Source organism: Nomia melanderi, chromosome 8 (assembly GCF_051020985.1).
Source record: "Nomia melanderi isolate GNS246 chromosome 8, iyNomMela1, whole genome shotgun sequence".
Lineage (NCBI taxonomy): Eukaryota > Metazoa > Arthropoda > Insecta > Hymenoptera > Halictidae > Nomia > Nomia melanderi.
Window position 1 is genome coordinate 17881960 of NC_135006.1, and position 12291 is coordinate 17894250.

Genomic DNA, 12291 nt, shown 5'->3' on the forward strand with positions numbered 1-12291 from the left:
TTAATCTCGCGGAGACGGTTAATGTCTGGCCGGCTTAACATTCACGGCTGCGACGGTGGTCCAGATTGTCGGATTAGCAGCAGGAAATTGCGGAATTAGTTTTCCTCTTAATGATCGCGGTAATATTTCGTGTGCTTTTTGCACTTTGGGTTGATTGTGATTGAAATCGGGATGGGTTGTAGTGATTTTCTGAGATGAGGTCCTTGCTTATTTAGCTACTTGGTTGCTTAGTTTCTTAGTTTTTGAGCTCCTTAGATTCTTAGCTCCTTAGTTACTTAGTTATTTAGCTACTTGGTTTCTCAGTTCCTTAGTTCCTCAGTTCCTTAGTTCCTTAGTTTCTTAGTTCTTTAATTCCTCAATTCTTCGTTCCGTTATTATATTTCAACGTTTCCATATCCGTGTTCACTGCTAAACATCCGTCAGCTCCAAGCGCCAGCTGTATATTCCGAGCTGTCACGTTCGCTCAGCGCGGGAATCCGTGTATTGTTTTTTCCGCGCGGAACTATTAATTTATAGTGAAAATTAAAGCTCGCAGCGGCGGCTGCTAGCAAACAACCCGACGCTACAGCAGAGAACGTTCGTTCCTACGCGGAACGGCCGCTCGTAAATTGTCCCGTTGCGTTTCAGTCCGTTTCCCCATCACTGTCTTTTCATTACCGTGGCTAATTTATGCCCCCCATAAAATTGTCATTGCCGAGGAATGCACGCCCGTGTTACCCGGCCTGTATTTACGCCGGGATAAACGCCGGTAAATTAGAAAGCGATCGACTCAGCGTCAGATTACGCCCGATGGAATTCCGCGTTGTTGTTCTTCGATGACCGGCGATCATCCAATGATCTCTCTCCTTGTTCCTCGCGAGCAAATCGATTCAAATGATCAACCGAGAAACTACATCGAGGTCCAAATTCTTATATTTCAGAAAATCAAGTTTCAACACGGAAAACCAAAAGCAGAAAACATTCCAGCAAATAGAAACCGAAGAAGCATAACAAAACTTTTCACATTCCCACAGTTTCGAAATGAAATCCCTTGCTCAAAACACAGTTACATTTTCTTTCGATCCGCGCCGTAAAAATTGCAAGGCCACAGATTGTTAAGGTTTCCACAGACGCGACGCGGGGGCACTTGTACGTTTTCAAGCGTCGCGAAACGAGAAATCGAGAATGGCTCTCTTGTCCGGCGATCGCGTCGACTGGTCCGGCAGGAGTTTCACAGACCACGATAATCCCCGGCGTTCGACGCTCCGTACACCGTATTTAGTACCGCGACACCGGTACACAGCGAACTTCCCGAAATGTAGCGCTAAAGTTCGGGAAGCGCGTTCTATTCGTTACGCCGATGAGGAAATATTCCGAGCGCATAGTTCCGTAAACCCTTTATTTTCGAGTTACAGGCTCCCGAAGTTTCGCGATAGAGCAAATATTCAAAATGGCTTCCCAGCCCGGGATTACCTGCCCCCCTCCGGCGCGGCCAATGGATCGCTGAGTCCGTGCGAAGGTTACCGAACGAAAGTTCCCCGCGAAAAACTCGTATCGAGCGAACCGGCTGCTCCGAACACCCGAAACTCGAGTATTTTACTATGATTCGTCGTTTAATGGGATGCATCTTTCCGTTGGGAATGGGAAAAGGGATTAGAAAGCAGTAGACATGGGTAGAATCTATCGATTTTGAGGGAAAGTTCCGTGCATCGAGTGGAAATCCGAATCGTAGTAGAGTTCGAATATTATTAGAAGATTCCGTCGTATGAAGTAGACTACTTGACAACTTTCGACGGAATGTTCACAGATAGAGAATTTAGTTTAGTCACTTCAGATAACAAAAAGCTTGACCCTATCAAGCAGAAAATTCGGTTCTGTCGAAACGGAGAAAGCTGAATCGCGATTAGGAAGTTGATTCGCTCCAAGCAGAAGATCCGATCGCGTCAACCGGTGAATCTATCAGCACTTCTCGGAGGATTCGAAATTTCGCGAACGCGTCGGCTCTAGAGAATCTCGAAAGACTCGAAACTTTGCGAACGCGTTGGCTCTAGAGAATCTCGGAGGATTCGAAATTTCGCGAACGCGTCGTCTAGAGAGTCTCGGAAGATTCGAAATTTCGCGAACGCGTCGGCTCTAGAGGATCTCGAAAGCTGGGGGTAAACGGGCAAAGAGGGAGCACGGGCACAAAAGGCGCGCGGCGCGTCCGTCACTTGAAATTTTCCTCGGTCGCGCCGCAACGAACCCAACGAGTCCATTGTGCGGCTCGTCCCGTTTCGCCGAGCAGAATGCGCCATTAATGTTCAGCGGAGCGTGGCGCAGGAGTGCCGAGTTAATGGGATAACTCTTCGGTGCCTCTATAGGGGCTCGCCGGTCGCCGAGACAACAGGCTAATTAACACAGTTTTCGATTTTATTAGCGTCATTAATTCCATTGTCGCGTGGCGCGGCTCGCGTGCGCGATAAAGCCGCGGGATCCGCTCGAGGGTGCTCCGGGGCCCACTCGAATCGAGCATCGGTCACATGTACGGCTGCTGGATAAAGCACCCGTCGAGGGCTCTGAACGGCGTCGATTTCGATCTTGCTTATCCGAACTCTCTCTCTCTCGAACAGTACTCGAACACTCTCGGTTACTAGAATTTTTCATTTCTCGAACTGCGCGTTGTCGAATTCATGACGGTGCTTCGGAAATGAATGTACAGGTAGTTCTCCTATAGACCATTGTATGGCACTACTACAGCACTAGACAACGTGATTTTTGTTTAACATATTGCAGGATACATCCTGTACAATTATATACTATATCATTATAACACTACTTACAATTCCTTTGAATGCAACTCGTGGCAATAAACCTTCAATTCCAAAGTAGTCGTTTCGATCGGTCGAACGCGTTTGAAACGTAACCCGCCGCGCGTTCGCCGGAAATGCAGCAACACGAATGGCCACCTCGCGATACGTGTTACATTCGCCGGCCGAAGGAAACGTCGAAGGAGGGTCGCGCGGTTTCGCGTGCGAGCCGCCCCTAGCTTCCCGCCAGATCGCTCGGCGATAAAGGAACGCCGGAATTACGGGGCTCGCCGAGCGGGTAACCGCGGAGCAATCAGCCCCGGCTAATAAAAGTCGCACGGTCATCGAGGAAATCGCCGTATCGACACGGTTACCGGAAACGGAAGCAATAAGCGACCGCGGCGAATTGCCGGCGCCGGTTCCGCGCCCCTGATGTACGGGGCGGACCGGTCCGACTCGCTCGAACCTTAACCCTTTGCCCTGTGATTTCTTTCTCAACTCTGATCGATACGGCTACTTTGTCGTTAATAATTTATTGGAAAAGGAGAAAAATTCTAAGCATATGCCTATATTTCCTTTTAAGTGTAATCGTTGATTATAGAGAAATAATATTTACCTTGAATTCGAATGAACTAATATATATATTTGTTGAATCATATAGAAAATCTTCACCATATTGAATAATAAAATTGCAGGATTTTCTGCGATGTACTTCTATTGTCTGTATATTCTATTCTATGGTAATGGTATAATTATTATTAATCACTTCTCTGAGATCTCGTAGCTTATCGCGATACGCTCGCAAATTGGTTTATTCGATTGCTGTACAACAGTAGGTTTTGCGGTCTGATTGCAGAACAAGAAAGCTGAAATCGAGGAAATTGCAGCAATTGAATTTGGGGGTCACTGATCACCTCTATATAAATATATACTTAAACTCTGTTGTATTCGGCGAATAAATATTCGACAATCATAATCATTCTCACCGATATCGAAGCCGAGCGTCCGCAATTATCGTTGAAAGTTTCAACTGTCAGCTTTCCGCCGCGAAATCCGGGACTGATCCGATTCGATACCCCGTACGCGTACGAAATTATCGGCGGACCGGCGCCGAGCGTTCAAAGGAGGCCGAGAGGACCGGAAATGGGAATAGCGGCGTAACGCGGGTAACTTCGGGCACGTTAATAGGCCACGGTAATCCATTAACAAACTTGATCGCCGGAGTCTGCGGATAATCCTTGTGTTCCAGCAAACTTCCCGTAATGGAATCAAACGAACGAACACCGAGCTGCGCGTCGGGATTTAAACTCTTCCGGTTCGCTGGCAGGTACACTCGAAATCAAATTTCAATTAACCGCGCGGGGACCACGTGGTGCTGTCCTCTTCATTACTCGGTTCTCGCACCGCTGGAAGGTTACCGTCGTGATCGCGAAGAACCGCTTTTTTACCGTTGCGCGCTGAATATCGTGTTGTTATTATATAATTACCATCGTAATAATTGGGGCAGTGGCTACTGAAACTCTGTACTTCTCGATCTTAATCGAAACATAACGAGAAGACATTTTCGAAGACATTCTTAGTTATACACGTCATCGTAAAGCTTGACATGATAACTCTTTCAATGAATTCTCTATTTTTTCACATAAACATGTAATTCTTCTTTGTTTCGCTCGATCTTTCATTAAAATATACTCTACGCATTCGCCCTGCGTTCAACGAGTACATCCTCCATTTTTCGATTTTATTGCGCGCAGAACAAGAGGTTTTTCCAACTAAATTCCACAGTTAACTGGTTAACGGTCCCATACGCACCTCTGAAACTTCGTCATTCACCATCGCTACCGATTGGTTTCTCTGAAAGCATCCAAAAACAATTTCGTTTTCTAGCAACCCAGTTGCCTATTCATCGTACTCTTAGCCATAAAATGAAGTAATAGTTATGAAAACCATGGATTAGCTACGGAGACTATAAATACGGAGCAGCTAGCCCACAGTAGAAGACTCAGACTCACTAAAAGCCCGTATCAGAGGTTCTCCAAGGTAGCAAAGGTTAAAAAACTCATGACAACAGATTTCCAGTTTCCCTTCGCTACCAAAGGGCAAATAAATCGAAGCATTGAGTACACGATAAACACGTAACGACAGTTTGATGCGTTCCCGAATTCCCGAATCGCGTCCGCGTTTGACCGTCCTCCCTCGAAACCCTCGCGAGCCTCGTGCCGACGCGAAGGTGTGCAAAAATAGCCGGTTAAAGTGGATTCTTTCTATGCCGCAGGTGAGCCGCGAAAGGTGATCTCCCGCGGCGGTCGGCGCCGGACAGAGAGGAAAGCCACGAGGGCAGAAGAGAGGAGGCCGAGCGGAGTCGCGTTATTTCGGTGCTAATTAAGCGGTGCTAGGCGGCCGGTGCCTAATTGGCTCGGGGACGGCGACAGTGCCGATCCTTAATTGGTTAATTCGCGGGGAGGCTCGGCCGCGCTCGGATGCGTCGCGACGCGGCCGTGTGTCGCAGGATGCAGTCGCGACAGGCCGCCTCGGGATAATCGTCCTGCAGCCGGACGACGGCCGCGGCTCGCTCTGGACTCGCTGCGACGGACCCACGACCACGACACCGTCTCGACGATAATACGGACGACCATCTTCCTCTTCTATGACAAGCTCCTGCGTTACGTGACCAAGTTCGCGATCATGACCAGCGGGCAGAGGAACAAGTCCGTGGTGCATCCCGAGCAACGATACGCCTACATGCCGTGCCCGCTCTACGACACCGGTGAGTCCGCCCTTTCGCCTCGTTTCATTAACCCTTTGGTCCGAAGTGCTCTTGGTTTCTCACTTTGAGGTTCACGTCGACGTTAGTTCAATTGCAGCTGTATGACGCTCCGTTTATTTATTCAAGAATATTTGAGTCATTGAAATGTTACCTTTAAATGGTATAGTTGTGATGCTACAAATAAATGTAGAAAAAATTGTTAAAACAGGTAGAGGCTGCAATAAAATAGAAGTGCTCTTGGTTTCTCACTTTGAGACTCATGTTGACGTTCATTAAATTGCGGCTTAATATCACGAAAATGAGAAATAGCACGTCTTCGATCTATTTTTCCTTCTCAATGCAAAACTTCTGTGTGTGGAAAATCGAAGAATTTTAGGGTAGTTCATTTAAGATTCTTTGAAATATTTAATATTACAACTGGTGCAATATTGGAGCCTCTAGAGGTATAACTGCAATATAGTTAATAATTGCATTTACCAAATATTCATTAATCGAAGGAGCAGCTAACATGTTTCTCGCACAAAATTTCATTTCGGAAGAGACTCCGATTGCACTAAGAAAATTGTATCCAGCTCGTTTACCTCTGTTTTGCGACTGATTGTTTACCTGGTTATGCCAGGAATTGTTGCGTAAAATTTCCGGTACGTTTAATGTTTATCACTGGTAGAAAACGCGAAGCGTTCTCTGCGAGCAGAGGAACGGCAGACGTATTTCGCAGGTGAAATTACCGCCTCCAATAAGAATCATTGCGGCACACCCTCCCATTTAGCTAGTTTCACCGGCATTCGCGTTTCCCGGTGTCCCGCGGTCGTTTCGAATTCCCAGGCCTCGCGTATTTTTCGCGCGGCCCGCGCCGCCGCCGTATCTCGCCCGATAAACACCGAATAATCGCCTCGCCGAGTCTCCGTCGCCTCGAGACGATAAACCGCCTCGAATCGAGACTTCTCGCCTTTTGGCAAGATTTCTCGCTTGACAGTTTCGCAACGAATCAATTTAGAATTCGCCACGTGCTCGCCGATGCGTAATTGTCCGGCGTAATTCGACCTTCCCGAACGCGCGATCTGCGTTCAACGGAAACTCGAGTCTCGAACGTTCCGAGCAGAACGTCGTACACTTTCGCCTTTGAAAATGTAATGGGTGTAGAAGCATGTTAAACGGAAGATTAATTTATCTTCGATCGGGAGTTGAAAAGTTAATGGAAATTGAAAATCAGTTCCAATGCACGAACACGTTGAACACTAGATTCACCAAACTGTGACAAACGACCGATTTCGGTTCTTCCCTTGGAATCAGTAGAAAGCAAATGGGTTCTTGAGAAGTGATTAAGTGAATCGTTTCGGTAATGCGAGAAGTCCAAGTCAATCGAAATTTGGATAAACGCTCTTACGACTTGTGTAACGGAATTAGGAATAGTCCGTTTGTCTGTTCGGTAGTTCTAGAGTCAACAGACGGTCCCAGTCCCTCAGTCGCGCAAGCAAATTACGTAAATCAGAGGAACCAATGGAAAGGAGCCATAACCCTTGTCCTGTCGAGTGTTTCTCTACTGCACTTCGCGAAACCCCTTCATCGTTAAGAATTAAATGGAACAAGAGTTCGATGCTTCATCTACGTCTGTTTCATTAACCCCTACAACGAGTGAGATTCGTGAAGATTTTCATGATTCGACAAATTTATGTATTACTCATTCGAATTCAAAGAAAATATTCCTCTGTAATCAAATACTATATTTAAAAGGAAATATAGTACTTTTCCAATAAATTAATGACAACGTAGCCGTATCGATCAGAGCTGAGAAAGAAGTGATAGGTCAAGGGGTTAACCCCTTGGAATACTATTCACTTTCGTTATTAAGCTCGTGTAATATTTTACTATCGACAATTTGTAAGAAATACAACAAAATTTTCAATTTCATTTGAAGATAATACATTGTTAATAGCAAAATAGTTTGCTTTGATCCGTGGGTAACAACATTGATTCTTGTTAAATTAGTTTAGAAATCTTCATCACGATTCTCACTCGTCATTGTACAAGGGGTTAATAACCATTACTTCATTTATTCGAAATCTAAACGAACAACCTTTAGACTCGTCGAACTCGATTGAAGAGTACCGTCTCCGATATCACAGGGGAAAGGGTTAATCAGCGAACTTGGGGGTGTTATCGAAAGCGGGACGAGTACACGTAAAAGTTCTCGGCCGCGCCTCGGCTCGCAACGGTTTAATAAACGTCCATGGTGAGGCTAATTCGAGGAATAATCGGATATTTATGTCGGTCGTAAATAATGCGCGGGCGGGCTTCGTTCCTCCGGAAACCCGCCCTTGCCCCGCGATCCTTATTGGATTTACCGGTCCGGTCGGGTCCGGCCGATGGGCGAAAAAAGCGGCGTCCACGAAAGTTGAACGCAGCGAACCAATTAGAAATCGCCGTGTCGCGAGAACTTTTTCGCCCGCGGAGTTCGCCGGGCGGGGAAAAGTTGTTTGTCGGGGGCCGGCTTTATTAGCTCGAAACGATATTTAGATGCAAAGTAACCCGAGAAGGTCCCGCGGCGACGACGCTCGACAAAAGTGCTCGCCCGAATCGCCCGGCGAAAGTTTCGCCGAGCTATACGAACCCAATTTCCTTTAGTGCCGGCCGGATGTACGGGCAGCCACCGTCGCGAACTTTCGTCGGATCGACGCCGAGTCTTATGGCGCGTTCGCGCCGATCGAACGAACGCCACTTCGACGGAATTGAAGCTTATCAAACGCGCGCGGTTTGCGGGGGGAGGCGGCTGCGATTCCGGGGGAATCGAGACGCGAGTTTCTTTATTGTCTTTATTCTCTCGCATTCGATATTCTCCGTCGTTCCGACTGTGTTGTCGAATCGCCGGAGCTGGCTGTGAATCCGAGTGCTTGCAGCTTTGGAAGCTGTAGTCGGGGTTCGAGTCTTGTCTCGAAGTCTTCGACGATGGAGTCTTTAACCAGTTCACTGTTTGACGAGTGTACACGTCAAAATTCTTAATGCTGCTTACTTTTTCAACGATGGATTATTCATTTTTTGAGACAAAGTGCAATTCTTCTTCGTTGGAATGTATTTTAAGTGCATTTGGCCTGCATTTAACGAGTACACGATTCAGTGTTTGATTTTATTGCACAATGAGAGATTTTTCAAACTAAATCCCGCAGTTAACTGGTTCTCGAAGACTCGCTTCTGTTTATTATTGAGCAACGTTAAGATTGCTAGTGAAGTCTAGGACATTTCGAATGACTAGAAGACTGAACTCCGGCCGCCATTTTGTTTCGATGCAGACAACTTTCGGCTAATGCTGCGACGGACAAGAGGATTCTTTGATAGAGTCCTCTTATGTTTCTTTTATGTCTGTTATCGCGAAAATTACAATATGGGAAATTACAATATAATTACAGTATAATCTGATGATAATGTATACTTACAATTCGTTAGTCTCTAATAGTAGCACAAAGATGATCTAGTAATTTGTCTTCATTCTATTCAATTTTCCTCTGTTACATCGTTATATTAACACTAAGCCTTTGCACTCGAGAACATTGTAAAATTGAAAATTCAATATTAAATTTTACGTAATGTACGAACACATGGAACATCGAAATAAAATAGTTATCACTTATGCAAGGTATTTATGTTAGTTGCAAAAAATATCATTGACATTTCATCGTAAAATAATGAATATTTATTGAGAAAAATATTCTGCAAAGGGTTAATATTATGTATAATATTAATACATTAAACTAATCCTTCGTTCAAAGCTAACGCTAACATATCAACTCGACGCCATTTTGTTTCATTGTTCCCAGCCGTTCTCCCCAGAAATCTCGTTCCCCGGTTCAATATTCCGTCCACCGAAGTGCGTCACACGTTTTCTGAGAAGCCGATCGCACAATGCGCCTTTAATTCGCCTTAAATAATGCCGATTCCGCCCGAACGGACCTGAATGCGTCGAAATTACGATCGCTTCTGTTTAACGGCGGCCCGCGTCCGCCTCCAATTATCGCGGGAGATTAATTACGCCGACGAAACAATAACCCAACCGACGCCCACGATGATCCATCCTTGGCAATCCCTGCGGGAATCGGTTGTCCGAAGTTTCTGCGCGATTCCCGGACGAAGTCGACCGGTTACGGCGCTAATCGGTTCGTCCGTATTCGAAACATCGACGCCGCGGATCGTGATCGACCGGCTCTCGCGGTCCAATGAGAATTTATGGAGTTTCTGACGATCGTGTTACCAAAAAAGGCGGCGAAAGTCTTAACTGGCATGCAGTTTGCGAGTTTGCGAACGACTGACAGTTTCGTGGAAACTTCGTAAGACCTGTTTAGAAATTCAAAGTGCTTTGTGGTTGCTAATGAGATTCTGAAGAAGAATTCTTATGCGTTTCTTCTTCTGTTCTTAACACTAGGTTTACGGAACGCGTCAAAGTGACGCATATTGGATTGTAGAAATATTATTTTGTAAATGTTTACGCCGATTACCTACTATAATCTCCAGTTTCCACAATATAAAAAGGAGCAATTTAGGAATAATAGAATCAAGTGTACAATAAATGCCTGTAAACCTAGTGTTAAGGAGATTCGCTTATAGTTAATATAATATAAATTTTCTCTACTTCTAATACTAATTTTTATGAACTTTCTAAGATGACACATTCGATTTTATAGCAAACCCTCTATTTAACCCTTTGCACTCTGTTGTCGTAACGGCGACATTGTTATATAAGTTTATAACTTCGTTTTCAGTCAAACATAACTTTAAAACGTATACGCGCTTTTTAATGACAAAGCAGGGTCTTAAATCATTTACAGAGGCACGCTCGTAGCTGATAGCTCGCGTTAAAACTGTCTCGGAGTTGCCGAAAGGTTGTATTAAAAATTGTCCTGAGTGCAGAGGGTTAAACTGCGTGAACCGCAATCAACGAGAAAGTCGTTCCTGCTCGTTCCTAAAAGTTTCAGCCCGAAGCGAGTCAATATTAATATTTCCGTCCAAATCGATCCGGCGATTTGACAGCGCAATTTCCTGCATGCACGAACGAAAGTAGAAATAATCCACGACGCGGAGACACGAGAATTCTTTGTTTCTTTTTATGCTGGATCAGCTCTTCCTAGATTTCAGCGATCGCAGCGATACTTCGGGATTCCCTTTGAAATTAATTGGATTCATTGGGACCCGCTCCGGCGCAGGTGTAACCGAATATTATCGCGGTTGGTTTTCGGATAATGTCGCGAATGAAATTTGCATAACCGAGGGCCGCGTTGGGATTCCGTGTTCCTCGATATGTTGACGTCCGACTGGGGTCGGCTCGGTTTCGCAAATATCACTCTTTCGTTCGACTGCGGCGACTAATCATCGGTTTTGCTCGAATGGCTGATAGTTCCTTCGATCCACTTGTGAAGCAATTATGCATCGTTCTAGTGGAATATTCGCATCTCTCATTTTCTGCGTTATTTTTTCGGAACAATCTGAAGCTTTCAATCGCAGTGATTGGTACAGACAATCATTAAGTCTATCCAAGTGTTGATTAATTCAATTAGTCCATAAAAGCAGAAATTTGAAAAATTCGCAGTTGAGTAATAAAGGAAGCTAAAGTATAGAAGAGTCGAATGATGGTTTCGAATGATTTTCTAATTAGAGCTCAGTCTGCACCTATCTCATTCAGATGATTTTCTAACGTTTGAACATATCGAGGAATCAGCCTGTGGGCGATTTATAACGATTCCATCTGATGTTTCATTCACCGTTCGTTTGATTATGCAACGGGACGCGGGCTGGCCACGTGTCCCGGCAGATTAATTGGAATTTCCGACGCCTCGCGACAGTACCGTGACGAATGAAAGCAGCGTGGCCGCAGCGGCTTCTGTAAATATCGGCTTTTTCGGCCGGTTACTCAACGGGACAAGGACAAGCGCCACCGTCGAATCCGCTTTTACCTGGATTTTCGCGAATGGACGGCACGCGAACCGCTTGCCGCGGGATTAACCCTTCGCGACTCGGAATCTTCTTGATTCTTCACATTCGAAGTTGAATAGCAGTTACTTTGCTCGAGTACGGTTTAAACCTGTTGTGTTCCTTAATTTATCCACACGTTTCGAGTATTATTTCGAATGCGAGCTATTCGAGATCGAATTCGGAGTCAAATATAGAAGTTCAAACATTCATGTCTGAGTATTCGAGTTCGAGTATTGAAGTTCGAGTATTGAAGTTCAAGCATTCAAATCTGAGTATTCAAGTTCAAGTATTGAAGTTGAGGTATTCAAGTTCATATATTCAACTTCGAGTATTGAAGTTCAAGCATTCAAGTTGGAATATTCAAATTCAAATATTCAGATATCCAAGTTTTAATATTCAGATTGGAATATCCAAGTTCGAACGTTCAGTGTTCGAATATTCAAGTACGAACACTCAAGTTCGAATATTCAAATTCAAATGAAATCGAATTCGAACATATTTCACGTTCCGCTTACTTTTATTTTGTGCACGCGCCGATTTGTTTCCTCGGAAGTCAGGTAATGGAAACGTGAAAAATTGAACGCGCGGACACTCTTCAATCGGCCGCCCCTAATTGCACGCGTTTGGGACCGGTGCGGTAGGATTTGTGGATCCGTGGATTTGCGGATACGTTTGTTTACTGTGATGGACAAACGTGATTCCTGGTTCCCGTACGAGGAGTGTTTAATTGACACGACGATTTTCGCGACCGCTGTGAGGTCGCTTAATCTTTCATTTGTATTCGATAAATAGAACGCAGGT

At 45.1% G+C, this 12291-nt stretch overlaps 1 protein-coding gene across 2 annotated transcripts in view; it reads left to right on the forward strand.

The window, feature by feature from the left end:
* Nucleotides 1–5049: 5049 nt before the first annotated feature.
* LOC116423889 (uncharacterized) overlaps nt 5050–12291 on the forward strand; it is a 43335-nt gene continuing 36093 nt past the window's right edge. Inside the window, exon 1 of one of the 2 annotated variants that reach the window (XM_031969604.2) lies at nt 5050–5532. In XM_031969604.2, the coding sequence (XP_031825464.1) occupies nt 5451–5532 (82 nt within the window). In that variant the 5' untranslated portion in view covers nt 5050–5450. The remainder of the gene's footprint in view (nt 5533–12291) is intronic. The other variant, XM_076369628.1, reaches the window with a different exon arrangement.